Below are 27,234 nucleotides of genomic sequence, written 5' to 3'. Positions count from 1 at the left end.
CCTAGCGTGAGTTGTAATTATTTTCTCTGTCGCAGGCAAGCACCTTGCTGCAGCCCGTAGAAAAATGCAACATCATCATGAAAGAGCTCACAACGGACACCTGGATTTCAGAAAGCGTGTCACTGCCTTTCTCCATCCTAGATGCCTGCAGGCTGTTTTATGGAGGAGACAGTTTAACGAACCCCGGTTCATCGTTTGTGGCGGTCTCAGATGCCCTTACTCTTCTGAAAACAGCAGATTTCCTGGGTGAGAGGAGGTGTTACTCAGGCTAAAAGGAAAATGAAGAATGACTGAGGAGCTGGTGGACACGGTGTGGGACCTGTTACTGATCTCAGGGCTTCAAATTAAATTCCTAGGAGTATCACTTTACCTCTTGTGGATGTATTTCAAATGCATCTTCGCAATATGACTATTAGGAGATAATTATGAAGTATGAAGTATCATTCCAATGTGCAAACACCATTCTGGGCTTCAGGCTGGACATTGGTAGGACAGTCCGTACTCCGTCAGGGAATGAACTCCGCTGGAACACAGGGAAGGAAATCTGACTGCAGTCGCCGCTCTCATTTCTGCCCAGCATTTTATTAACGCCACCAGTCATTGCCTGTGGAGGAGCTGTGGGTGCACGGTATTGGACTGCTATGGCAAATGCTGTTCTTCTCGTAAACCCAGGGAGACAGAACTCATCAGCGCATTTGCATGCTGCTGCGCACTTTGAAGAGAGGTACCTGTCCCTTCTGCGAAGTTATGTGTGGTTCTTCAAGCCTCTGTGTCTAAAATAGAAAAACCCAACCCAGAATCACAGAATCACAGCATGGTCAGGGTTGGCAGGGCCCTCTGTGGGTCACCCAGCCCAACCCCCTGCCCAAGTAGGGTCACCCAGAGCAGGGGGCACAGCACCGCGGCCAGGTGGGGCTGGAATATCTCCAGAGAAGGAGACTCCACAGCCGCTCTGGGCAGCCTGGGCCAGGGCTCCGGCACCCTCAGAGGGAAGAAGTTCTTCCTCGGGTTCAGCTGGAGCTTCCTCTGCTTCAGTTTGTGCCCGTTGCCCCTTGTCCTGTCACTGGGCACCACTGCAAAGAGTCTGGCCCCGTCCTCCTGACCCCCACCCTGCAGATATTTAGAGGCATTTCGAAGGTCCCCTCGCAGCCTTCTCTTCTCCAGGCTGAACAAGCCCAGCTCCCTCAGCCTCTCCTCGGAGGAGAGATGCTCCAGTCCCCTCACCATCCTTGTAGCCCTCCGCTGGACTCTCTCCAGTAGCTCTTCATCTTTTCCCAAACCATTCATGTACGAGCCAGCACTCCTACGCTTGCACGCCGTCTCACTGGACGGGTATGAACAAGCTGTGTCTTCCACAACGTCTTCCTGTAATTCCTGCTGTAGAAAGCCTAGCAGGCTCAGCTCCTGCCCGCTCCGCAGCACTGAGCACCAGGGACGTGTCCCCTTGCTACTCAACTCTTGCAAATGCTTTCTGCTACAAACAGAGTGCAAAGACCTGGTGGGAGGCAACAGCATAGGACACAAGGCCTCCAAAATTTCTACAAAAGAACCCCAAACCCCATTTTTGCACATGCATGAGAAAAACGAACATTTATATTATTTTGTCCTCTGCAGCTTTCTCTCTCAGTAAGGAGTAAAGATCTCAGGAGGAGAACAGTCCTAACTATTACGGCATAGCAGCAACGTGGGGAATCTTTTCTTGGCCCTACTGGATGCCAGTTTTCCGACAGCATCGCAGTACGCCCAAACCCCCAGACATGACAGACCCTGCAGAAACAACCCATAGCCTTTACCCAGAGTAAAAGGATTTTGAAGAATGGTAGAGCTTGAAAAGAAAAAAAGACTTTTTGACAGTGACTTGTAACACAGGTCTCTCGTTTTACACCAGACAGCAGCAAGACTGAAGCTGAAGCTTTTGTAGCTGAGGACTAACATTTTAAAAGTTAAACCGTTAAAAAAGTTTAAAAGCTAAGCAAACTCTCCAGCCCAGCTGAAGGTGCAATTACCGCTGTCTTCTGCTTTGCTGGTGCTCAGCAGGAGTGCTGAAGCCTCAACAGTTCTGAGAAGATCATCCAGCTGGCAAGCCCCATTTTCTCTCAGCAAGAAAATTTGTTAAGATGATAATCATAAAATCTACTTAAAATCCTTAATATCACACAGGAACAGTAAAACCTTCCAGGACTGTAATTTAGTTTTCCTGTGAATTGGCCTTTGAACTTGAGAGAGCACCATGATGGAGCTTCAGGTCATAGAATCCCAGGATCTCAAGTTGGAAGGGACCTGTACGGATCACCCAGTCCCACTCCCTGTCAGGCTGGTATTTGTAATGGGGAGCATTCAGACCTCACCCATGGTGTGTCTTTTCTGGGTGACAGCAGAGGATGGAATGGCAGCGTTTGATCAAGGCCCAGGAAGCCAGCCGGGGAAGCCGCTGCACTGCTCCATCACCCCGAGCTGGAACACACTGCCGAAGAAGAGGAAAGCTGGCATCTCACGGGCAGCAGATGCCGGGCTCCTGGCGAAGGACCTCACGGGAAGCCTGAACCAGCACTGCACCCGCCCGTCCCTGCGGTACCACAGCGTTCTTTGCGATCGACAGACGAAGAAGAGGAAAGAAATAACAAAAATGGTTCGTGTAACCGGTGTATCCAGGAGAAGAAATGCACAAAGCTGCACATTTATCCCGCAAAGCTGTACAACAGGAAACCCGGTTTACTTCTTCTTTCTTTATTTTAAGAATATTAATTAAATTATGCCCAAAGCCTAAAAGAAAAGTAACATGAGGGAGCATGACAAATATTATTTAGGCTGCCGGTAGCTTTAAGGGGATGAGATGATGATAGGCTTTTAGCAGTGCTTAATGTTGAGGGATGAACGACCACACAGTGTTCAAAAGAGAGCAACGTGGGCAAGAACCTAATTATCGTAAATCATCCCCATAACTCAACCTAATTATCCACTCACCCATAACTGAGTGTTATATTTATTAGGTGCTCCTGCTTTCCTCAGCAGCAAGGCTGCCCAGGTCAGCAGAGTCCTGCCAAGAGCGCACGGTCCCTGCGGACCTCTGCTCCTGCCGAGCACCCCGGGCTGCTGCCCGCCGTGGTGGTCTCTCCCCATCAGAAGGCACGTCTGGCTCACGGACCAGACACCGACCTCCACTCGTACCACTCACAGAATCCCAGAATCCCAGCATGGTGGGGGTTGGCAGGGCCCTCTGTGGGTCACCCAGCCCAACCCCCTGCCCAAGCAGGGTCACCCAGAGCAGGGGGCACAGCACCGCGGCCAGGCGGGGCTGGAATATCTCCAGAGAAGGAGACTCCACAGCCCCTCTGGGCAGCCTGGGCTAGGGCTCCGTCACCCTCAGAGGGAAGAAGTTCTTCCTCGGGTTCAGCTGGAGCTTCCCAGGCTTCAGTTTGTGCCCGTTGCCCCTTGTCCTGTCACTGGGCACCACTGAAAAGAGCTTGGCCCCTAATGGCCACCTGCCCGGGTGCGGCAGCAGAAAGGCGAGAGGATCTGGGAGGGTGCTGGCAGCAGAAAATGGGGAGAGAAAGAGCTGAGGCAGAGCAGGTGGGAGAGGAGATGCAGGAGGTATTGGCTTGGAGAGAGGGAGGTGGTGTGCAGGACACTGATGACAGAGGGCCTAGGGCTGCTTTATATCTATATGGCTGTATATATTTGCCTAAAATACGTGTAATCCCCCCTTCTCGCCAAAGCACGCAGCCACCCACAGAATCACAGAATCACAGAATAGTAGGGGTTGGAAGGGACCTCTGTGGGTCATCTAGTCCAACCCTCCTGCCCAAGCAGGGTCACCCACAGCAGGCTGCACAGGACCTTGTCCAGGCGGGTCTTGAATATCTCCAGAGAAGGAGACTCCACAACCTCCCTGGGCAGCCTGTTCCAGGGCTCCGTCACCCTCAGAGGGAAGAAGTTCTTCCTCATGTTCAGACGGAACTTCCTGTGCCTCAGTTTGTGCCCATTGCCCCTTGTCCTGAATGCGATGCGCAGGCTCACCCGCGCTGAACCGACCGGGCAGCGGTGAGGTGGGACCCACCACGTCCGTGGAAGGGATTTTGCAAGGGAGCCGCAGGCAAGGGGGCTGGGGACACAGAGGGTCGTTTCCAGTCCCCGCTTTTACCGAAGAGAGGATGCTTGCTAGGAAACACCGGATTATTTCTTACCTCTGACTGCCAGTCTGAACAGAGCAGCAGAGGGAGACAAACAGATGAAGCTGGGATCTTGAAAGTCGCGACTGAACCGAAGTTTGGCTTGATTTCCATCAACTTCTTCACTTGATTCACCCGGTCACCTTCCGCTTTCCTCTCGCTTGCTTTCTAGCCAAGCGAGCCAGCGGAGCCACCCAGCAGTTCTTCCACCGCACAGCACTCCTCGGTGACCAGACCAGCGGGCCAAGCATAGCCCTGAGCACCCTGAGCTCAATCAAAGCGATGTTGTCTTCTCAAAGGGATGTTGTCTTCAGAAGGCTGGCTTGAAGAACCCAGGAGGAGCCGGGTCAGAGCCCGTCGCAGCGGACAGTTGCTGTCTGGGAGCGCGTCACCGCCCCGCGGAGCAACTCGCACGCGTCGGGGACAAATGATGTCTTCTCTCTCCGTCTCCTCCCTCCCCATTTATTTTTCTTCTTTAAGAAGAAGCAGACTTGGATTTCAAGAATTAACTCTGAGATCTGCCTCAAATCACGTTGTCCCAGCAAGACTCCGAGTAAAGGCCTTTCCCCTGGAAACGCTAACGGAAGGTATTTGCGCTGGCGAGTGACATTTATTACAGTAACAAGCCTGCAGAAGGCAGTTTTAACATTTTGCCTAATTTGAGAAAAAGCAGAAACTGATGGACTGAGCTGGATCCACTGCCGCATCGCCCGGTGTCCAACTTCCAGCAGTGACCACTGCCGACCACTTCAAAGCAAACAGTAAGAGACTTTGCACTAGGCTGCCCTAGTAGGGACGCTCCACACCTGGGATCCTCTTCATTTCTGGCCTTTAGAGCCATTTATTTAAAAAAATATAGCATATTGCATCCAAGAGGTAGGACTGGAGAGGACATCAATAAACACTCTTGTTTGCCTCAACATCTCTCAAGTATTCCCAGCAGATACTGGTCTATCTCGGCTTCAGAATCTTCACTGACCAATATTCCATAACTCCTTTATGTATGGTGGTTTGTTTCTATCCTCCACTCTCCTTAAGGGCCAGATTCACAAAAAAATACAGGCGGGAAGGAACCTCTGGAGGTTTCTAGTCCATGTGCACGGCCAATTCACAGCAGGTTGCTCAAGAACGTGTCTAGTTGAGCTCTGAATGTCTCCAAGGAGGAAGATTCCAGTTCTTCTCTGGACAACCTCTTGGACGACAATATTTGACCGTTATCGTGGTGAAAAAGCTTTTCTTAATATATAGTTGGAATTTCCCTTCTTGCAACTTCGTGCCTGTCGCTTCTTGTCCTTCCACTGTGCACCTCTGTGGTGGGTTGACCTTGGCTGCTGGCAGGTCCCCGTGTGTCTGGCTCATCAGGTAGCTGCAGACGGCAGTAAGATCTCCCTTCGCGTTCTCTCCTCCACCCTGAACACACCCAGCTCTCAGCTTCTCCTCGCATGCCACGTGCTACGGCCACCAAGCACCTGAGTGGTCTCTGCTGGGCTCGCTCCAATATAGAACCAAGGAATCATTATGGTTGGAAAAGACCTCTAAGATCACCAAGCCCAACTGTCACCCCAACACCCCCATGCCTGCTAAACCATGTCCCCAAGTGCCACATCCACACGGTTTCTGAACCCCTCCAGGGACGGGGACTCCCCCACTGCCCTGGGCAGCCTGGGCCAAGGCCTGACCACTCTTTCAGGAAAGAAATTTTTCCTGATCTCCAACCTGAACCTCCCCTGATGCAACTTGAGGCCATCGCCTCTCGTCCTGTCACTGGTTACTTGGGAGAAGTACGTCCATGTCCTTCCCCGTGGAGCCCCACACCAGGCACAGCACCGCTGATGGGGCCTTGCCAGCTCTGAGCAGAGCAGGGAAACCGAGTCACGTCCCTCCCTCTCCTGGCTGCAGCCTTGCTGGTGGTTGGTGGGCTGCGAGGGCACAGTCCCGAGTCCCGCCGTCCCTCGGAACGCCCAGGTCCTCTACCGCAAAGCTCCATCCCGCCCGCGGGCTGCTGCCCCGTGTTACCCTGCCCTAGGCTGGCGCTGGGCTGTGTTGAGCTTCGTTATCGCTGTCAGCTCGGTTCTCCAGCCTGTCCAGGACTCCCCAGTTAACGCCAGGCAGCTGCAGTGACTGCATGACTCACACGCTGCCTGCTTTAAATGTTCCTGTGCATTTATTTTCACAGAATCATAGAATGACAGAATGTTCAGGGTCAGAAGGGACCTCTGTGGGTCACCCAGCCCAACCCCCTGCCCAAGCAGGGTCACCCAGAGCAGGGGGCACAGCACCGCGGCCAGGTGGGGCTGGAATATCTCCAGAGAAGGAGACTCCACAGCCCCTCTGGGCAGCCTGGGCCAGGGCTCCGTCACCCTCAGAGGGAAGAAGTTCTTCCTCGGGTTCAGCTGGAACTTCCCAGGCTTCAGTTTGTGCCCATTGCCCCTTGACCTGTCGCTGGGCACCACTGCAAAGAGTCTGGCCCCGTCCTCCTGACCCCCACCCTGCAGATATTTAGAGGCCTTTCGAAGGTCCCCTCGCAGCCTTCTCTTCTTCAGGCTGAACAAGCCCAGCTCCCTCAGCCTCTCCTCGGAGGAGAGATGCTCCAGTCCCCTCCTCATCCTCGTAGCCCTCCGCTGGACTCTCTCCAGTAGCTCCTCATCTTTCTTGAACTGGGGAGCCCAGCACTGGACACAGCACTGCAGATGGGGCCTCCCCAGGGCAGAGCAGAGGGGGAGGAGAACCTCCCTCGCCCTGCTGCCCACACTCCTCCTCATGCACCCCAGGATCCCCTTGGCCTTCTTGGCACCCAGGGCACGCTGCTGGCTCATGGTCACCCTGTCGTCCCCCAGCACTCCCAGTCCCTCTCCGCAGAGCTGCTCTCCAGCAGCTCAGCCCCAGCCTGTCCTGGTGCCTGGGGTTGTTCCTCCCCAGGTGCAGGACCCTGCCCTTGCCCTTGGTGAACCTCATCAGGTTCCTCTCTGCCCAGCTCTCCAGCTGACCCCTCCAACTCGCCTGCTGTGCAGACACATTACATGCTGCACCTCCAGCAGTAAAGACCGACGCAAACAACTCCTCGGGCTGCTCTGCTACGGCCGTTTCACTCCTGACTACCCTTCTGCACATCTCGGTCACCAGAAAGTCTTACTGGTTCCCCAGATTCCTACTTTCGATGGTATTGAAAATCCTTTTTACTACAGACTTGTGCAGTGCTCTTCAAATTCTTTGCCTGTCTCTGAATTTCCTGCGAGCACTTAACCAGCCGTGTTTGTAGGCTTTCTTCTTCGTCCCAGCCGGGCAGGCTCTCCGTTTCTTGGTGCCATCCTTTCCTTGGGACATGTCCTTCTTGTTGACCCATGAAAGGAGGGTTTTGTACGGCTTTATTTTCTTTTTTGAATTTTGATTTCCTGTGCTTTTAATACAGGACTTCTACAGCCTCCAGGCAGCTTAGAGGCTTCCTGCTTTTGGGACTGATCCTTCCAGGATTTTTTCCAATAGTTTCGTTTTTACACAGTTCCCTTGCTTGAAGCTGAGTCTCTGCACACTGGATTTACCTGGTGACCTCTCTTCTAATGGTACCGCTAAGGGTGCGATGGTCACTGCTACCGATCACCGCGCACAGTTACCACCACGCGAGCTCGTCCTGGTGCACCAGGACTCTAAAACGAATTATACAAAGAAGCATCACTTATTGCATTCCAAAATGCCTCCACCTCTCTCCTCTGAGCAGGCTCTGATTCAGGCTCTGTGTGGGCAGCTGAAACCTCCCGCTCTTACTCACCTGTCCTAAACCCACTGCTTCTCGCACTCCACATTTCCTGATCGCTGCCACCATCGCATCGGAGGGTCACCACGCCTTTTCTATTAATGAGAACTTGGAATTCTGACCCGCGAGGATTCTGCAGTTCTTCTCTTTCTCGGTGCTGCCGCACTGGGTATTCCCTCCGTGTCCGACACCGTTCCCTTGCCGGCACACCCTGCGGTGCCACCGCTGAGAAGCTGGCAGCTGGGCAGCCACACACCCGACGAGCACCTTCCTCCTCCTGGGTCCCCAAGATGGTTACTACAGGGTGGTTGCCATCTGATGTTCCCCATTTTAACTCCATATGGGAAGAAAGAATTGTTCCCTTTTTCTTCCCAGCCTCTAATCCACTCCTGCCTCTCTATTTTAATATTATAAAAAGAGTACTGAATAAAAGGACTGTGGCTGACCCATCTCAGCGATGCCACTTCCCAGGAGCAGCGAGCCCTCGGAGACGAGCCCTGCTGCCATGGCATGCCGTCCCCGAGCCCTGCTGCCATGGCACGCTGTCCCCGAGCCCTGCTGCCATGGCACGCCGTCCCCGAGCCCTGCCACCGTGGCACGCCGTCCCCGAGCCCTGCTGCCATGGCATGCCGTCCCCAAGCCCTACCACCATGGCACGCTGTCCCTGAGCCTCGCCACCATGGCACACCATCCCCGAGCCCTGCCACCGTGGCACGCTGTCCCCGAGCCCTGCTGCCATGGCACGCTGTCCCCGAGCCCTGCTGCCATTGCACGCCATCCCCAAGCCCTGCTGCCACCGCACGCTGTCCCTGAGCCCCGCCACCATGGCACACCATCCCCAAGCCCTGCCACCGCGGCACGCCGTCCCCGAGCTCTGCCACCATTGCATGCTGTCCCTGAGCCCTGCTGCCATGGCACGCTGTCCCTGAGCCCCACCACCACGGCACGCTGTCCCTGAGCCCCGCCACCATTGCACACCATCCCCGAGCCCTGCCACCGCGGCACGCCATCCCCGACTCCTGCCACCATTGCACGCTGTCCCTGAGCCCTGCTGCCATGGCACGCTGTCCCCGAGCCCTGCCACCGTGGCATGCCATCCCTGAGCCCTGCTGTCATGGCACGCCGTCCCCGAGCCCTACCACCACGGCACGCTGTCCCTGAGCCCCGCCACCATTGCACACCATCCCCGAGCCCTGCTGCCACAGCACGCTGTCCCTGAGCCCCACCGCCATGGCACGCTGTCCCTGAGCCCCACCGCCATGGCACGCTGTCCCTGAGCCCTGCCACCATGGCACGCCACCCCCGAGCCCCGCCACCATTGCACGCTGTCCCCGAGCCCTGCCACCATTGCATGCTGTCCCCAAGCCCTGCTGCCATGGCACGCTGTCCCCGAGCCCCGCCACCATGGCACACCATCCCCGAGCCCTGCCACCGCGGCACGCCATCCCCGAGCCCTGCTGCCATGGCACGCTGTCCCCGAGCCCTGCTGCCACGGCACGCTGTCCCCGAGCCCTGCTGCCATGGCACGCTGTCCCCGAGCCCTGCCACCATTGCACGCTGTCCCCGAGCCCTGCCACCATTGCACACTGTCCCCGAGCCCTGCTGTCATGGCACGCTGTCCCCGACCCCTGCCACCATTGCACGCTGTCCCTGAGCCCTGCTGCCATTGCACGCTGTCCCTGAGCCCCACCACCACGGCACGCTGTCCCTGAGCCCCGCCACCATTGCATGCCGTCCCTGAGCCCTGCTGCCATGGCACGCTGTCCCCGAGCCCTGCTGCCACGGCACGCTGTCCCCGAGCCCTGCTGCCATGGCACGCTGTCCCCGAGCCCCGCCGCTGCAGCACACCATCCCTGAGCCCCGCCGCGGTGGCACACTGTCCCTTCAAACTCCTATTCCTTCAGAATATGACAAATGAATCCATTTCAGCTGCTCAGTATTTCTGGACTGTGAATAAACAGCGGAGCCCACAAATCACCTTGGGATTCCTTGCTGCGAAGCTTCGGTCGCGCCGGGAACACTCTGTTGTTCCGCGTCCATCCCTTCCCTGCCACACTGCAATCCCTGGCAGCACTTTGACATCTGCCCTGCAGTGTAACTTCTCTGGATGAAAAGCAAGCAATAATTTGCCAAAGGTCTTTGCAAACTCTCCATAAACTCTAAATGCCAGTTTCTTTACACCCAGGCAAGCCACTTTGTTTTTGACCTGTTTCAGAACTACGAAGGACACACCAACAGCTTGAGGTGATTTACACATTTTTAAATCATCAGGTTCTTTCAGAACCGGTATTGTGACTCTCTAGTTTTCATAATACCTCTTCATTACTGCCAGAAAAAGCCAAGCCACGAGTAATTCCTCCACTGCCTTCCAGAGTGAAATCCATTCAGTGCTTAATATCTCAGCAACTTCAATTTTATATGAAGATTACATGGAAATCCCCTCATTTTCAGAGAATCACAGAATCATAGAATGGTTTGGGTTGGATGGGACCTCAAAACTCATCTGGTTCCAACCCCCTGCAATCAGCAGGGACATCTTCCACCAGCCCAGGGTGCTCAGAGCTCCATCCAACCTGGCCTTGAACCCTGCCAGGGAGGGGGCAGCCACAGCTTCTCTGGGCAACCTGGGCCAGGGCCTCACCACCCTCCTGGGGAAGAATTTCTTCCTAATATCTCATCTCAATCTGCCCTCTTTCAGCTTTAATTTTCCACCTAAAGCAGAAAGTTTGCACTGCATTGCTTCACTATTTCAACACGGACACAGTCCGAGCGAACTGAATGACTTCAGAAACGCAAACACACCATTTGACAGAGATAAGGGGAACTGACAGTTAAAACCATTTAAAATGGGTAATTCCTTCTTATTAGTGTTTTACACAAGGGAAATATGTGGTCACATCCACACGACAAGGTCAGATCCCTGGCTGAACACGCACGGAAGGAAAGTACGAGGAGGCATAAGCCTGCCTTGCTAGAGAAGGATTTGAAAGTATTTATATGACAGAATGAAGAATCACGAAATCCCAGCATGGCAGGGGTGGGAGGGACCTCTGTGGGTCACCCACCCAACCCCCTGCCCAAGCAGGGTCACCCAGAGCAGGGGGCACAGCACCGCGGCCAGGCGGGGCTGGAATATCTCCAGAGAAGGAGACTCCACAGCCCCTCTGGGCAGCCTGGGCCAGGGCTCCGGCACCCTCAGAGGGAAGAAGTTCTTCCTCGGGTTCAGCTGGAGCTTCCTCTGCTTCAGTTTGTGCCCGTTGCCCCTTGTCCTGTCGCTGGGCACCACTGCAAAGAGTCTGGCCCCATCCTCCTGACCCCCACCCTGCAGATATTTAGAGGCATTTCGAAGGTCCCCTCGCAGCCTTCTCTTCTCCAGGCTGAACAAGCCCAGCTCCCTCAGCCTCTCCTCGTAGCAGAGATGCTCCAGTCCCCTCCTCATCCTCGCAGCCCTCCGCTGGACTCTCTCCAGTATCACAGAATATCACAGAATATCACAGAATAGTAGGGGTTGGAAGGGCCCTCTGTGGGTCATCTAGTCCAACCCCCCTGCCCAAGCAGGGTCACCCAGAGCAGGCTGCACAGGACCTTGTCCAGGCGGGGCTGGAATATCTCCAGAGAAGGAGACTCCACAGCCTCCCTGGGCAGCCTGGGCCAGGGCTCCGTCACCCTCAGAGGGAAGAAGTTCTTCCTCGGGTTCAGACGGAACTTCCTGTGCCTCTGTTTGTGCCCATTGCCCCTCATCTTTCTTGAAGTGGGGAGCCCAGCACTGGACACAGCAATTTTCTGTGAAAGCAGTATTTATTTTTACCAATTTAAAAATGGCTGTGTGTTTCCTTTAGTTTCTTCTACGAGATGGCAAACACAGAGATACACCTCCCTTTCTTTCTCTCAGGCTCCTTCCCTCTAGAATAAACATATTCCGTAATGTTTGTTCCGTGATTTGTTTTCCTCGGGTATCTACGCATTTATCTCTTCTCCAGACTAAGTAGGACTAATCTGCTTATTCTCTTGTCTCCCCTGACCTCATTTCTCCTCATTTGTGCTGCTGTCTCCCTCCCGCCCTTCCCCCGCCGCCTGCGAACGCAGCGTTTCTGCAGGAGACGCGGAAAGCGCGCTGCTCTTTCCCATCAGCTGAATAAACAAACCCCAACGTTTTCAGGCAGCTCTTAGCACGGGGCTACTAATGAGCCTCTGGAAAATCACCCTCCACGCTCCGCGGCCGGGGAAGAGGGACGAAGGCTGACTTACGGCGTTCCCAGCTTCGGCAGCCAGCCGGGCGGCGTATCGGGCGATCAGCCGGTGCTCCTCGTCCAGCCTGCCGGGGCTGTCCAGGACGCTGCCGGGGAAAGGCAAAACACCCGTCAGTCTCCGCCGCCCCGAGACCTCCCTCGCCCCCGGGGACAACGGGGAAGAGGACGTATTGCGGCGAAGCGATAGCGAGGGGAGACAGGAGAGTCACCCTGGAAATCACCGGGATCATGCCCTTTTCCGCTGCGCTTCCGATTTTCTCCAGCATTCACACGTTCCAGTTTTAAGTGATTAAAACAATCGGTTTTCAACAATTCACATACGCCTATCATTGGGGAAAAAAATAATTTGTTTCTAAGGAGCTTTTCTGCAAATGCTTTCAGTTTCTCAAGGTAAATCCAAGAGGGGTGAATGTGCTGAAAGAGAAAAGCTTTGTCCTCGGGAGGTGCAGGATGATGAGTGTCAAAAGTCAGGAGTGGGGGAACCGTGCTGGCCTGAGAAAAATGGACCCTGCCCCATGCAGCACCCACTAAAGAGCAGAGAGTGCTGTGTAGGGCAGCCCGGCAGCACCCAGACACCCGCAACGGGGTAGCGTGGGGCTCGGTCCTTCGCACCTCAGCAAGGTGGAAGAGCCCCGGGCGTCTCGCATCGCCTCCGCGGCTCGGAAACGCTGCTGATGGGGTGATGAGAAACCCTCCCGATCATCAGCAGCAACAGCACCATGAGGGGACAGCAGCAAGGGACACGGACCGCTGAGACCAGAAAAACAGGGACAGCAGAGGCGACAGATCCCGCGACGAGGAGGTGGGAGGCAGCACCCGGACCCTGCTCACGTTCAGCGCCCGCAGCAGCCCCGCTCCGCGTGGTAATCATGGACGTGGGTACGCCAGGCCGGTGACCCAGCTGGTGCCTGGGGTGCTGGATCAGGCATCCACAATTAATTCTTTTTTTAATCAGACAAACAGAGGGGCACTAACGATCGCTTTCAGGCTGCGTTAACTGAAACCAGTCCACGTGGAGCTCTGTCGCCGGCTCAGTTTCGGTGGCACGGTGGCCTTGCCACACAGACACGGCGGGGCAAAGCCGAACGAAAGGGCGGCTTCACAAGCCAGCATCCCACCGAGCTGTCCCGCAGCTGCTCGCTGTCCGGCTGCGGCGCAGAGATTTCGCAGCGCCGTCTCCCTCTAAAATCATAGAATCACAGAATCATAGAAAGTTTTGGGTCGGAAGGGACCCCTAGAGCTCATCCAGTCCAACCCCCCCGCAGCGAGCAGGGACACCGCTAACTAAGGGGAGCCACGGAACGAGTTACGGAAACCAAACCACTAGTGACCAAAACCAGCCTGGACTGACGTGGAATCGAGCAGCGGGACCCTTCCTGATGCCACCCTCGGTGTTCCCCGCGGGACCCCCAAACCCCGCGCGGGCAGCCACGACCTCCCTGCGCGCGTCGGGAGACGCTGGATGGGAACGGCAGCGCGGGCAGGGGCAGGCGGCCACGCGCCCAGCGCCCAGCAGAAGCTGCTGTTGGCCCACGGCACCAGCTCACAAGATCACCCCCGCTTCTTTAAGCTTAATTCCACGGGGTTCTGTTTATCTTACTTAAATTTCACAGATTTATGTTTACATTATTTAAAGAACCAAATCTATATTGCATACATGATGCTTATGTAAAAATGTAGATTTAATTTCTTTTTTGTAACGCTGAATTTAACAACTTGGACTCTTCAGAGACTCTGAAGGTCTGCCAGGTAACGCGTCTGAGATGGCACAGAGCCACTGGACTGAGTTTCGTAGCCGTACGACTACAGTGCACACTGACGGGGCTACAATTCGTGTAAATCACACTTACGCCGGCGTGTTTGGCCTGCTGGATGGTACCCTGAAGATACTCAGCAGTGCAAGGGAAGGAGCTGGCGAAAGGTGAGCGAGAACAGTGGGGAAACCAACGCCAGAGCAGAAAACCCAAAGCCTTGGCAGCAGCCTCCGATGAGCTTCTCGCGCGCCTTCACGCCCGTTCACTTGCTGATTATTTTGTTGAAGGAGAACGATCTTTCCCATCCCGCCTTCGGAATCTGACGCTGTTCTGGCTCAGCTTTCCCCGGCAGTTTTGTCTGTACGCGCGTTTTTTGGCTTTTTGGCAGACTGTTCCACCCTTCCCGTGATCTGGTATCTCCTGACACCGCTGCCAGCTCCTGGAGCCGCCTCTTATCCAAGCGAATTAGCAACCAGCTGTTGACAATTTCTTACTTTCTTGAAGAAACCCCGCAACTTAAAAAAACCATTTTGCATTTGCTTTCAGAAATATTTTACATCTGCAGAGGAAGTGGAGTTCAAGCACATCTCCTGCCCCTCCTGTGCATTCTTCAATCTAAACCAGCTTGAACAAGCGAACCCCTGCTGCAACCTGCAGCTCCGCCGGGCTCACGCAGAGGCGTTAAACCCCATCTCCAAATACCACCCCATTCTTTACGCCGCTTCGGGAAGGAAAAGCCGCTTCTTTGCAGCTTGAACCTCCGTGCAGACGTCGCAAAGGGTTCCTGCCCTGCACGTCCTCCCTCAGCAGGAGTCCTGCCGGGTGCCACCCTTCCCCCTGCCCAAGGGCCTCCCGCCGGTACCCAAGCTTCCGGCCGACAGCCGGCACGCAGACGGGAGGGCAGCGGCCGGAGGAGAGCGGGACAGGCAGCAAAGGGCAGCCACAAGCCTGGCGTAAGCTGAAGGCTCAGAGGGGAGGAGGGCACGGGAGCGAGAGGTCAGAGACTGCCACCGCAGCAGGACTGTGGAAAGGGATTAGTATAGATTTCCTGATCCTAAAAATACTGAGCCAGGTTGTTTGGTCTACTTTGAGCCAGAGAGCTCACAGATTGACTACATAGCAGTAGCACATCACCGTCACGGCCTCACAGCATGGTCAGGGTTGGCAGGGACCTCTGGGGGTCACCCAGCCCAACCCCCTGCCCAAGCAGGGTCACCCAGAGCAGGGGGCACAGCACCGTGTCCAGGCGGGGCTGGAATATCTCCAGAGAAGGAGACTCCACAGCCTCCCTGGGCAGCCTGGGCCAGGGCTCCGTCACCCTCAGAGGGAAGAAGTTCTTCCTCGGGTTCAGCTGGAGCTTCCTCTGCTTCAGTTTGTGCCCGTTGCCCCTTGTCCTGTCGCTGGGCACCACTGCAAAGAGTCTGGCCCCGTCCTCCTGACCCCCCCCCCTGCAGATATTTAGAGGCATTTCGAAGGTCCCCTCGCAGCCTTCTCTTCTCCAGGCTGAACAAGCCCAGCTCCCTCAGCCTCTCCTCGTAGGGGAGATGCTCCAGTCCCCTCCTCATCCTCGTAGCCCTCCACTGGACTCTCTCCAGTAGCTCCTCATCTCTCTTGAACTGGGGAGCCCAGCACTGGACACAGCACTGCAGATGGGGCCTCCCCAGGGCAGAGCAGAGGGGGAGGAGAACCTCCCTCGCCCTGCTGCCCACACTCCTCCTAATGCACCCCAGGATCCCATCGGCCTTCTTGGCACCCAGGGCACGCTGCTGGCTCATGGTCACCCTGTCGTCCCCCAGGACACCCAGGAGTGCTGCAGACAACGGCAGCTTCAGGGAGTCAGCAAATTAAAGGGAACCAAGTCAGCCGAGCCCAGCAGCTAACCACCCTGCCACCCGCCCAGATCGAGTGGCCGAAGGAAAACCACATGAAGGCCACGGGCAGCTGTCCTCCGCAGGACACGAGAACAGACGAGACATAAAATAGTGACGCTCCGGGCAGGGCTACTTCATTCTGCTGGGGAAAAGCGGAGCTGGAATGGAGGCTTCGTGGGGCCTGGGGACAAGCAGGCTTGCTGAACGACGGGGAACGCGGGTTATGAACGCTGAGCTGAAGAAATATGTTATGAAACAACCGGCCCAGGAATGGAGCACAGCTCCTCAGCTCCGTGCGCTCTCTAACTGCGTACCGTACAGCTTGCTGCACTCCAGCTGTCTCTGCCTGTAGCACATCCTTTAGGGTGGGGATTTTCTATCATTTCTTTGAAAAGCACTCAACCGGTTTGGCTTGCTACCACAATAATACGGTAGGTAAACAAAGAGAAAAATGTATTATTGTAAGAAAAATGAAGTCCACTGAGCTCTTGTTTGCTATATCCCTTAAATAGCTGGGATGGAATTTTTGGTTGGAGGACATCAGTGAATTAAATAATTCTTAATGCGATGAAAAAACTCAGGGATCCAGCTAGCCATGGCTTAAAAAAATTCAGCTGAAAGACATGAAAAGATGCTGGGTGATAACGAGCGAAGGTAAGCACACACAAAATCAGTGAGTGGAAGTGGAAGAAAGATAAGCTCAGATTTGAAGTAGGGCTCCTTTTTAAAAGACTCAGAACACTTAATCACTGGGACAGATCGTCAATGAAACGAGCGGCTTCTCCATCACGGTGTTCTCTGAAAGCTACATCTCTAGAGAAACAAGGTATGAGGTTCAGCCCAGGGATGAACAGGGGTGATGGCTTCAAACCGAAAGAGGGGAGATTCAGACTGGAGCCAAGGAAGAAATTGTTCACGCTGAGGGTGGTGAGACCCTGGCCCAGGCTGCCCAGAGAGATGGGAGATGCCCCATCCCTGGAACCATTCCCAGCCAGGTGGGACGGGGCTCTGAGCACCCTGATCTGGTTGGAGATGTCCCTGCCCATGGCAGGGGGTTGGACTGGGTGGCCTTGAAAGGTCCCTTCCCACCCAAACCAGTCCATGATTATATGGATAGGGTAGGGTAGGGTAGGGTAGGGTAGGGTAGGGTAGGGTAGGGTAGGGTAGGGTAGGAGAGAAGAGAAGAGAAGAGAAGAGAAGAAGAGAAGAGAAGAGAAGAGAAGAGAAGAGAAGAGAAGAGAAGAGAAGAGAAGAGAAGAGAAGAGAAGAGAAGAGAAGAGAAGAGAAGAGAAGAGAAGAGAAGAGAAGAGAAGAGAAGAGAAGAGAAGAGAAGAGAAGAGAAGAGAAGAGAAGAGGGGAGAGAAGAGAGGAGAGAAGAGGAGAGGAGAATAATTTGAGTTGCAAGGGCCCTACAAGGATCATCTAGTCCAACCGCCTGACCGCTTCAGGGCTGGCCAAAAGCTAAAGCATATTATTAAGCGCATTGTCCAAATGGCTCTTCAGTGCCCAGATTCCCAGACACCGATGTGAGATGCCAGAGAAGATGCTCTGCTGGTCTCTCCTGGTCCCGGAGGTGACACTGCCCTGGCAGGAGAGGGCCGTGAGGAGCACCAGAGCAGCAGCCAAGAGCAGCCGCAAGCCGGAGAAGAGCGGAGAGCAAGCCAGCGATGGCTGTCACAGCAGACGCTGTCCGTGAGGGAGCTGTACTGCGATCTCAGCCAGAAGCAGGGACGGTCGGCAAGGGCTGGCTGGAGTCCACGGCCGATCTCCTCGCAGCCCCGCCGGCAGCAGAACGAGGGACTGCTAGACGAGACTTGGGGCTGAGGGGTGAAGATCAGAAGAGGTGACAACGGAGCACAGATGTCATCAGTCTCTTGTGCCGACTTGGAAGACACTCCCACGCACGAGAGAACTAGGATTTAAATAATTTTCTTCGCGTTTGGCTCCTTCTAGGAGTACGCTGTTACTCTGGTAACAGTACCAAGGGATTTTTTTAAATTTAAAGACCTAAAAGACTGCGAACCTCTGCTCCAGCTGGTTGTAACATGGCTGCTGTGAGCTACATACAGTATTTCAATCTGTCATCTGCTCTTCAGGATGCACTCCGTTGTATCCCCAAATCCTATGATTACAGTAATTGAGTGAAGGGGAGAGTCTGAAATTCCGTGTTTTTTCTTGTCTTGCGGACAATATTGTGGCAGGTGATAGCAGACAACACTGATTTACTACCAGGGAAAAAACCTGCCTTTCCCCAGAGATCCAGACAGCCAGAATGCACTCTGTCAGCTCGGCAGCGGAATACAAATCTCGGCGTGACAGAGCGATGAAATAGGACTCTGCAAGTGTTATCCAGAGGATGACAACATGTGCAGAGCAAGGCCTTTACGTGCAGCCTCCAGCTCACGAACCCTCCTCTTCCTTTCCAGCACAGCCCTGCCTCTGCAAAGCCATAATTTAATTAGGTCCAAAAGTGGGATACGGAAAAGCCCCCGGCTGTGTCCCGTGACGAAGCGGGAGAGCTGCGCTCTGGGCCTTCAGGGGAAAATTTCTCCACGTAGACACACGAAATACAAACGGGCACAAACACTAGCGCTGAGAGAAAAGAAATGAACTCCTCAAAGCATTAAAATATTTTGGAAAGGCACAGAAAGAAGCAGTCCCATTGCGCAGGTGACGCTGATGGGACGGAGGGAGCTTGCTCGTGTAGCCCAGGCACCAAAGGGGGTGACAGAGGGGACATCTGGGTGCGGAGGTGAAAGCGATATGGAGAGAGGAGAACAGGCAGAGTTATAGGGCAATGCTGGCACGAGAAGCAACGGGTGTGAGCTGGCTGTGAAAAAATCCAAGGTGGAAATTCGACAGTTTCCTCCTGGTGAAGGATGAGGCTCCGGAGCGGTCGTGGAGAGAAAAAATTACCCAGCCTGTTTGGAGCGATGTCACGTCAGGGATTCTGCAACGCAGCGGGGCGGGACGGGCCACACACCCCGACAGCGTCCCCGGGGTGAATCAGTGAGCGCACGCGTGCAGTCACCTTGGTGGATTTTCAGAAGGAGAACACTGAGCACCTTTCCCTCTGTTTGCCAGCGGAGGCCAAACACCGTGGAGAGGCACCGACTGCCCAGAGGAGCAGCGTGACGGCACCCGTCCCTGCGCCCGACACTAACCGTGCACCGCTCTGCAGCCGGCCCACGTAGGTTGCTATCAGTGCATGCTCGTCAGCGACTCGGCCAGCAGCGTCCCGGCTGCACTGTAACCTGGCGGCAGCGAAGGCAAAAGAGAGCAAACACAAAACAGAACGTGAACACAAAGCAAATAATTCATGAACGTCAATGAAACAGTGAAAAATTAAAACACACTGATGAGGAATTAAAAATGTAAGTATGCGTCTGCACGTCACGTGGAAAGGACTGTGTGAGGGATCGCTTAAGTGATCTGGATGTCCACAAATCCATGGGCCCCGATGGAATGCACCCACGAGTGCTGAGGGAGCTGGTGGATGTCATTGCTGAGCCACTCTCCATCATCTTTGAGAGGTCCTGGAGGACAGGAGAGGTGCCCGAGGACTGGAGAAAGGCCAATGTCACTCCAGTCTTCAAAAAGGGCAAGAAGATATTCAAGACCCGCCTGGACAAGGTCCTGTGCAGTCTGCTGTAGGTGTGGTAGATACACCAGCAGGCTGTGCTGTCATTCAGCGTGACCTGGATAGGTTGGAAAGCTGGGCAGAGAGGAACCTGATGAGGTTCAACAAAGCCAAATGCAGGGTCCTGCACCTGGGGAGGAACAACCCCAGGCACCAGTACAGGCTTGGGGTGGACCTGCTGGAGAGCAGCTCTGCGGAGAGGGACCTGGGCGTCCTGGTGGACGACAGGTTAACCATGAGCCAGCAGCGTGCCCTGGGTGCCAAGAAAGCCAATGGAATCCTGGGGTGCATCAAGAGGAGTGTGGCCAGCAGGACGAGGGAGGTTCTCCTTCCCCTCTGCTCTGCCCTGGGGAGGCCCCATCTGCAGTGCTGTGTCCAGTGCTGGGCTCCCCAGTTCAAGAAAGATGAGGAGCTACTGGAGAGAGTCCAGCGGAGGGCTACGAGGATGAGGAGGGGACTGGAACATCTCTCCTACGAGGAGAGGTTGAGGGAGCTGGGCTTGTTCAGCCAGGAGAAGAGAAGGCTGAGAGGGGACCTAATAAATGCTTACAAATATCGGAAGGGTGGGTGTCAGGAGGATGGGGCCAAGCTCTTTCCAGTGGTGCCCAGTGACAGGACAAGGGGCAATGGGCACAAACTGGAGCACAGGAAGTTCCGTCTGAACATGAGGAAGAACTTCTTCCCTCTGAGGGTGCCGGAGCCCTGGCCCAGGCTGCCCAGAGGGGCTGTGGAGTCTCCTTCTCTGGAGATATTCAAGACCCGCCTGGACAAGGTCCTGTGCAGCCTGCTGTAGGTGACCCTGCTTCGGCAGGAGGGTTGGACTGGATGACCCACAGAGGTCCCTTCCAACCCCGACCATTCTGTGATTCTGTGATTCTGTGACACCTGCTGCAGCTGAAGATTAAAACACAGATTAGAGACACGTTTGGGTACCTAAATATGCAATGAACACCGCAGCGTGGCTTCCCCGCACCCGCTGTCACCCGGGGAGAGCGGGACCGCCCCGGGCAACACGACCCCAAGCACCAAGCAGCGTCCGACCGCGGCAGTGACGTTCCCACCCGGATCTGCCGCCGGCAGCGAGCTGCTGGGAACCGGCTGCCGCGGGCGCCCACAGCCCCCAGCCCCAGCCACGCTCACCCCGCCGCTGCCGCACGGCTCCGAAGCCACCCCAGACCGCAGCCGGCTGCAGCGTTGTCGCTGCGTCTGACACCAGGACCGAAAGCACCCAGCCCCTTCTCCTTCCCTCGTCACACGGGCCCGCCAAGCGAAAAGAGAGGAGAGAGATAAAAACCTAAAAATGAGTGGCTGCTGTCAGCAGAACCACTGCCTCGCTGGGATTCACGAAACAACGCCCTGCTCTTTCTGCTCTGAGGACTCATAAAGCTACTCTAGTTCTGAATATTTCTATGAACAGAATCACAGAATCAGAATGGTCGGGGTTGGCAGGGCCCTCTGTGGGTCACCCAGCCCAACCCCCTGCCCAAGCAGGGTCACCCAGAGCAGGGGGCACAGCACCGCGGCCAGGCGGGGCTGGAATATCTCCAGAGAAGGAGACTCCACAGCCCCTCTGGGCAGCCTGGGCCAGGGCTCCGTCACCCTCAGAGGGAAGAAGTTCTTCCTCGGGTTCAGCTGGAGCTTCCCAGGCTTCAGTTTGTGCCCGTTGCCCCTTGTCCTGTCGCTGGGCACCACTGCAAAGAGTCTGGCCCCATCCTCCTGACACCCACCCTGCAGATATTTGTAAGCATTTATAAGGTCCCCTCTCAGCCTTCTCTTCTCCAGGCTGAACAAGCCCAGCCCCCTCAGCCTCTCCTTGCAGGAGAGATGCTCCAGTCCCCTCCTCATCCTCGCAGCCCTCCACTGGACTCTCTCCAGTAGCTCCTCATCTTTCTTGAACTGGGGAGCCCAGCACTGGACACAGCACTGCAGATGGGGCCTCCCCAGGGCAGAGCAGAGGGGGAGGAGAACCTCCCTCGCCCTGCTGCCCACACTCCTCCTCATGCACCCCAGGATCCCATCGGCCTTCTTGGCACCCAGGGCACGCTGCTGGCTCATGGTCACCCTGTTGTCCCCCAGCACTCCCAGTCCCTCTCTGCAGAGCTGCTCCCAGCAGGTCAGCCCCAGCCTGTACTGGTGCCTGGGGTTGTTGCTCCCCAGGTGCAGGACCCTGCCCTTGCCCTTGGTGAACCTCATCAGGTTCCTCTCTGCCCAACTCTCCAGCCTGCCCAGGTCTCGCTGGATGGCAGCACAGCCTGCTGGGGTACCCACCACTCCTCCCAGTTTGGTGTCATCAGCAAACTGGCTGAGGGTACGCTCTGACTCTTCATCCAGGTCACTGATGAAGAAGTTGAACAAGGCTGGGCCCAGTACTGACCCCTGGGGACACCACCAGTTCCCGGCCTCCAACCAGACCCAGCGCCGCTGATGCCAACCCTCTGAGCCACCAGAGCCCGAAGGCAGGAAATACTTCTCAGAAGTAACCCCACACAAACCACTATTTCTCCGCAGGGTCCGGTGAAAACGCGCGGGTTTCCACCACGCTTGCGACAGCAGCGCCTCAGCAGCCCTGCGAGGACGCAGCAAAATGGCTCTGGTTTCCCCCCGAGCGCGGCAACACCTTGTTCCCCAGCCCAGAAGGGCCGCACAGCCATTGTGCCGCGCTGGGTTCCCTCACCGCACCGCGGAGCTCTGCCGGCGCGGCTGCCCTCCGCCGCGGCACCGCGCGACACGGCGCCGGGGCAGCCACGGCACCGCTCCGCACCGGGGCACGGGCAGTCCCGGGCAGCTGCCAGATCAGGCTGATACCTAAAAAATGATTCCTGGACACTTCTCACTATCATTTTAGCACAATACAGATTTCTGACTAAAATACAAGTGTATGGGAAATTCCATTTCTCATTTCTGCATCAGGTATTGAAAGCGCTCTTTCAATTTTTAAAAATTCGATTTTTCCAATCACGTCCAGGAAGGATTTGTTTCCGAAGCTTTTCTAAACACGGCATTTATTGCTTTCAGCATCACTGTGCTGATACTATGAAAACAGAATTCACATTTTTTAGACTTACAAACCCTTTTCTTCTCTGTTACGTGCAGCAACACGTCCGCCAAGCCTGCCAGCAGCAGAATAAGACCTTCTAAAAAAGAGGCAAAATGGAATTACCCGTGTCAGCCCCCCCGGGCAACGAGCAACCTTCGTAATGACGGGTTTGGAATAAGAAAGAGACTTCACGTTAACCACTGCACAGAGGAATTTTTAAGCAATCTGCACTTCTTGAAGCCTGACTGTTGGTGAGTGCTGAAAAGCTTTAGTTCGGATACGCTTTGTAGCAGGCAGAGTGTCGCAGCCTCCACAATTAAGATCCCAAGACCTTCGTCATTAGAACTCGTTACACGGAAGGAAAAAGCCCAGCAGAAACGGCCACACTTTGAACTCAAAATGGGAATTGCTTTAATACTGATTAGCATTCCTGGTTTCGGGAGAAAAATCAGAGTCAGATTAAATTACAGAATCACAGAATAGTAGGGGTTGGAAGGCACCTCTGTGGGTCATCTAGTCCAACCCCCTGCCCAAGCAGGGTCACCTACAGCAGGCTGCACAGGACCTTGTCCAGGCGGGGCTGGAATATCTCCAGAGAAGGAGACTCCACAGCCCCTCTGGGCAGCCTGGGCCAGGGCTCCGTCACCCTCAGAGGGAAGAAGTTCTTCCTCGGGTTCAGCTGGAGCTTCCTCTGCTCCAGTTTGTGCCCGTTGCCCCCTTGTCCTGTCGCTGGGCACCACTGGAAAGAGCTTGGCCCCATCCTCCTGACCCCCACCCTGCAGATATTTAGAGGAATTTCGAAGGTCCCCTCGCAGCCTTCTCTTCTCCAGGCTGAACAAGCCCAGCTCCCTCAGCCTCTCCTCGTAGGAGATGCTCCAGTCCCCTCCTCATCCTCGCAGCCCTCCACTGGACTCTCTCCAGTAGCTTCTCATGTTTCTTGAACTGGGGAGCCCAGAACTGGACACAGTACTCCAGATGAGGCCTCCCCAGGGCAGTGTAGAGGGGAAGGAGAACCTCCCTCGTCCTGCTGGCCACACTCTTCTTGATGCACCCCAGGATCCCATTGGCTTTCTTGGCACCCAGGGCACACTGCTGGCTCATGGTCACCCTGTCGTCCACCAGGACACCCAGGTCCCTCTCCGCAGAGCTGCTCTCCAGCAGGTCCACCCCAAGCCTGTACTGGTGTCTGAGCACCGTTCCTAGCACGCATCTGATTTTCCAGGCACATTTCTGAGCCCAGCTAAGCGCGGCCCCAGCCCCCTCCCGACCATCGTCCAGAGCATCACCGAGCGCAGAATCCGGGCGCTCGCTGACGGCTCCGCTGCGCCCGCTGCCCGGTTCGCCAGGGGCAGCTGCACCGAGCCACGGACAGGGTATGGACACCCTCGGAGCGGGGTTTGGGTCTCCGGGGGTCACCGGCTCCTGATCGACGCAGCGCCGGCAGCAGCGGGTGCATCCCGGGAAGAATTCATCGCTGCGTTCAGCAGGCTGTAAATAACTACAGCGTGCAGATATTTTCTCATCGAGGAAAATCACAGAACCATAGAACCACTACGGTTGGAGAAGACCTCTGAGATCACCAAGCCCAACCATCAACCCAACACCCCCCCGCCTGCTAAACCATGTCGCCAAGTGCCACATCCACACGGTTTTTGAACCCCTCCAGGGATGGGGACTCCCCCACCGCCCTGGGCAGCCTGGGCCAAGGCCTGACCGCTCTTTCAGGAAAGAAATTTTTCCCAATACCCAATCTGAACCTCCCCTGATGGCACCTTGAGGCCATTCATGGTGCAAGCTGCCACAACACAAAACGAGTAACACGGAACGGGGAACAGACCCCGTGGGATCCCACCTGAGACGTGCTCCCTCCTGGGTAGGAAAATATTGATATTTTCTTTCCCTGACTGCAATTTTTCAGCTGATGTTGCACCCACACAACAGCAGTTTCAGCCAGTCCACGTTTACCCAGTTTATTTATGAAAATACCATATGGGACAGCGTGAAGAGCTCTATGAGTCAACACACTTTAGATCAGCGCTTCCCCCTCCTTCACGAGGCCACCCACCCGGGCAGAACCGCCCCACTTCCAATCTTTGACACGATTTGCTCTCGACATAGACTTGCCAGCTATTTTTATTCCCTACCCTCTACGTGGGCACGGACCGAATGTTTCGTATCGTGCTTGGGAATCTGAAGGTATCCCTTCCACTCCCAGGCACGTGTCTCAGCAAGAGCACTTCTTCACGCAGCCTGGGAGCAGAGCAACAGCAACGTCGTCTCTTGACACCACAACGGCCCCCCCTCTCCTTTCTCCTTTTTTTTTCATGATGAAAATCCAACTGGACGGGGGCTTTGACTGCGCAGCGCTGCGGGGACGGGGACGCTGCCGCCGAGGCAGCCCCAGCTGAGTCTGTCCCCTCTCTGCCCTTGTCCTTCAAACTGGGGAAAATTCTAGGGAACTTCATTGCTGAAAAAATGCCTTTGGAAAGCAACTCGGTGTTTCTCCGGCACTTTGAGTCACGCCTACGTCTTCCACGGAAGTTTTGAGACATCTCCCAGAATCACGGGCGGCCCTTCCCGTGGCCTGAGCTCGGACAGCGGCCAGACGCACTGCGGAGGGTTTGTCTTGCTCTGCTCTTTAAAAAATTAATATAACACTGGTAGCGAAACTCAGAACCACACACACATATATATATATAAAAATAAATAAATATATATATAAAAATATATTTATATATTATATATTTATATAATATATTTATATATTATATAATATATTTATATAATATATTTATATATATATAAAAATATATATATAACCACAGAATTATATATAATATAATATATATATAATATATATATGTAACCACAGAATTTTTAGTTTTCAGAAGATGGCATCAAAGACATAATACCACCTCTTGCCCCCAGCCAGCCACATGCTGTAAGGGAATTCCTCAAAGCAGCACTGAAATGTGATTTTATAGTCTGCTTCCCACGCTTCCCACGTAACAGCAGCCACCGCACGCAAAACCGGGTTCCACCACGCAGAGCGACAGCCCAGCCACAGCAGGAAATCACCTTCGCCACGCTCCTTCCGAGGGCAGACAGGGAGCAGCACTCAACGGGAAGAGAAAAATGAGGGCAGCGGAATCTGCCCAGCGCTGCAGGACGCTCCTCCTCCTCCTCCTCCTCCTCAGGGGCGAGGGCTGAAGGCTCGCTCTGGGTGCTCCGTTGTGCCTTGGGCTCGGACACGCAGCTGAGAGCAGGGTTTGGGGGGTTCACTGGCTCCTGCCCCCGATGTTACACACTAAGGCTGGGCTCTGCAGCTTTGTCAGCAGCTCAGTAAATCACTAAGGTATTTAAATGGTGCTTTTGGTGTCTTCAGTTAATTTCTGTTTGGAAAATCTACCAGGAAAGCCAAGTAAATATACAATTTATTTTCATTCCTGTAATTTACAGCAAGAAATCCCTGCAAATTTCTACAATGCTGGCTCCCAGCTTTGCGAATCTGCACAAAACCGCACGCCGCCGCGCTGGCTCCTGAGAAGGGAACGAGCACGCGGAAGAGCTGCCAGGACGTCACCTGGAGGGCTCTCTCGTTTTCTGTCGCATCGCTTCCCCCCCAAGACTGATATAAATAGATGTTCAGGTCACAAAGGGTAATGACCACCGCTCTCTGCACAACACAGACGCTGAGGTTTAGCAGAGTGATTTCTGAAGCGGAGCCACGCTCCGGACCGACCCGCTGCTCAGACGGTGACGCAATCTGCCGCCGAGACGTGAAGCCACGGGGAAGCCACCGCATCCCTTGGACGCTCCAAACGACCTTCTCCTTTCTCCAGAGCCTCCCCTCCCGCCATCGCAGCCGGGAAAGGCGTTGGGGCGTATATCCCAGCTGACAATCACACGGCACGGTGACACAGGGAGACGCGGCGCGGTCCGACAGCAGCGGCGTGCCCATGGTCGTCGGTACAGCAGGGGACAGAGGCAAAAACCCCAGGCACCAGGACAGGCTGGGGCTGAGCTGCTGGAGAGCAGCTCTGCGGAGAGGGACTGGGAGTGCCGGGGGACGACAGGGTGACCATGAGCCAGCAGCGTGCCCTGGGTGCCAAGAAGGCCAAGGGGATCCTGGGGTGCATGAGGAGGAGTGTGGGCAGCAGGGCGAGGGAGGTTCTCCTGCCCCTCTGCTCTGCCCTGGGGAGGCCCCATCTTGAGTACTGTGACCAGTGCTGGGCTCCCCAGTTCAAGAAAGATGAGGAGCTACTGGAGAGAGTCCAGCGCAGGGCTACGAGGATGAGGAGGGGACTGGAGCATCTCTCCTAGGAGGAGAGGCTGAGGGAGCTGGGCTTGTTCAGCCTGGAGAAGAGAAGGCTGCGAGGGGACCTTCGAAATGCCTCTAAATATCTGCAGGGTGGGGGTCAGGAGGACGGGGCCAGACTCTTTGCAGTGGTGCCCAGTGACAGGACAAGGGGCAACGGGCACAAACTGAAGCCTGGGAAGCTCCAGCTGAAGATGAGGAAGAACTTCTTCCCTCTGAGGGTGACGGAGCCCTGGCCCAGGCTGCCCAGAGGGGATGTGGAGTCTCCTTCTCTGGAGACTTTCCAGCCCCGCCTGGACGCGGGGAGCTCCCCGCCACGCGGATGTTTGCAAACCCAGAGCAGGGCAGACCTCAGGGGTGGAATCCGTGGAGCTGGAGACAGCGGAGTTAAACGAGGACAGACAAAAATAAAGGCAGGAGGAGCACGTGGGACTGGGAGGAGCA

The 27,234-nt window shown here is 55.3% G+C and overlaps 1 protein-coding gene across 5 annotated transcripts in view; it reads right to left on the bottom strand.

The window, feature by feature from the left end:
• DTNB (dystrobrevin beta) overlaps positions 1–27,234 on the bottom strand; it is a 228,928-nt gene that overhangs the window by 77,674 nt on the left and 124,020 nt on the right. For 3 of the 5 annotated variants that reach the window (XM_075415135.1, XM_075415136.1, XM_075415137.1), the window contains exons 12-13: positions 18,960–19,049; positions 12,169–12,256 (exon numbers count right to left, since the gene is read on the bottom strand). In XM_075415135.1, the coding sequence (XP_075271250.1) occupies positions 12,169–12,256; positions 18,960–19,049 (178 nt within the window). Of the gene's footprint in view, positions 1–12,168; positions 12,257–18,959; positions 19,050–27,234 lie in introns of those variants that run through there. The other 2 variants (XR_012763278.1, XR_012763279.1) reach the window with 2 other exon arrangements.

This window comes from Opisthocomus hoazin, chromosome 2, assembly GCF_030867145.1.
Source record: "Opisthocomus hoazin isolate bOpiHoa1 chromosome 2, bOpiHoa1.hap1, whole genome shotgun sequence".
NCBI classification, from domain to species: Eukaryota; Metazoa; Chordata; class Aves; order Opisthocomiformes; family Opisthocomidae; genus Opisthocomus; species Opisthocomus hoazin.
This window is presented reverse-complemented; position numbering and strand designations above follow the sequence as displayed.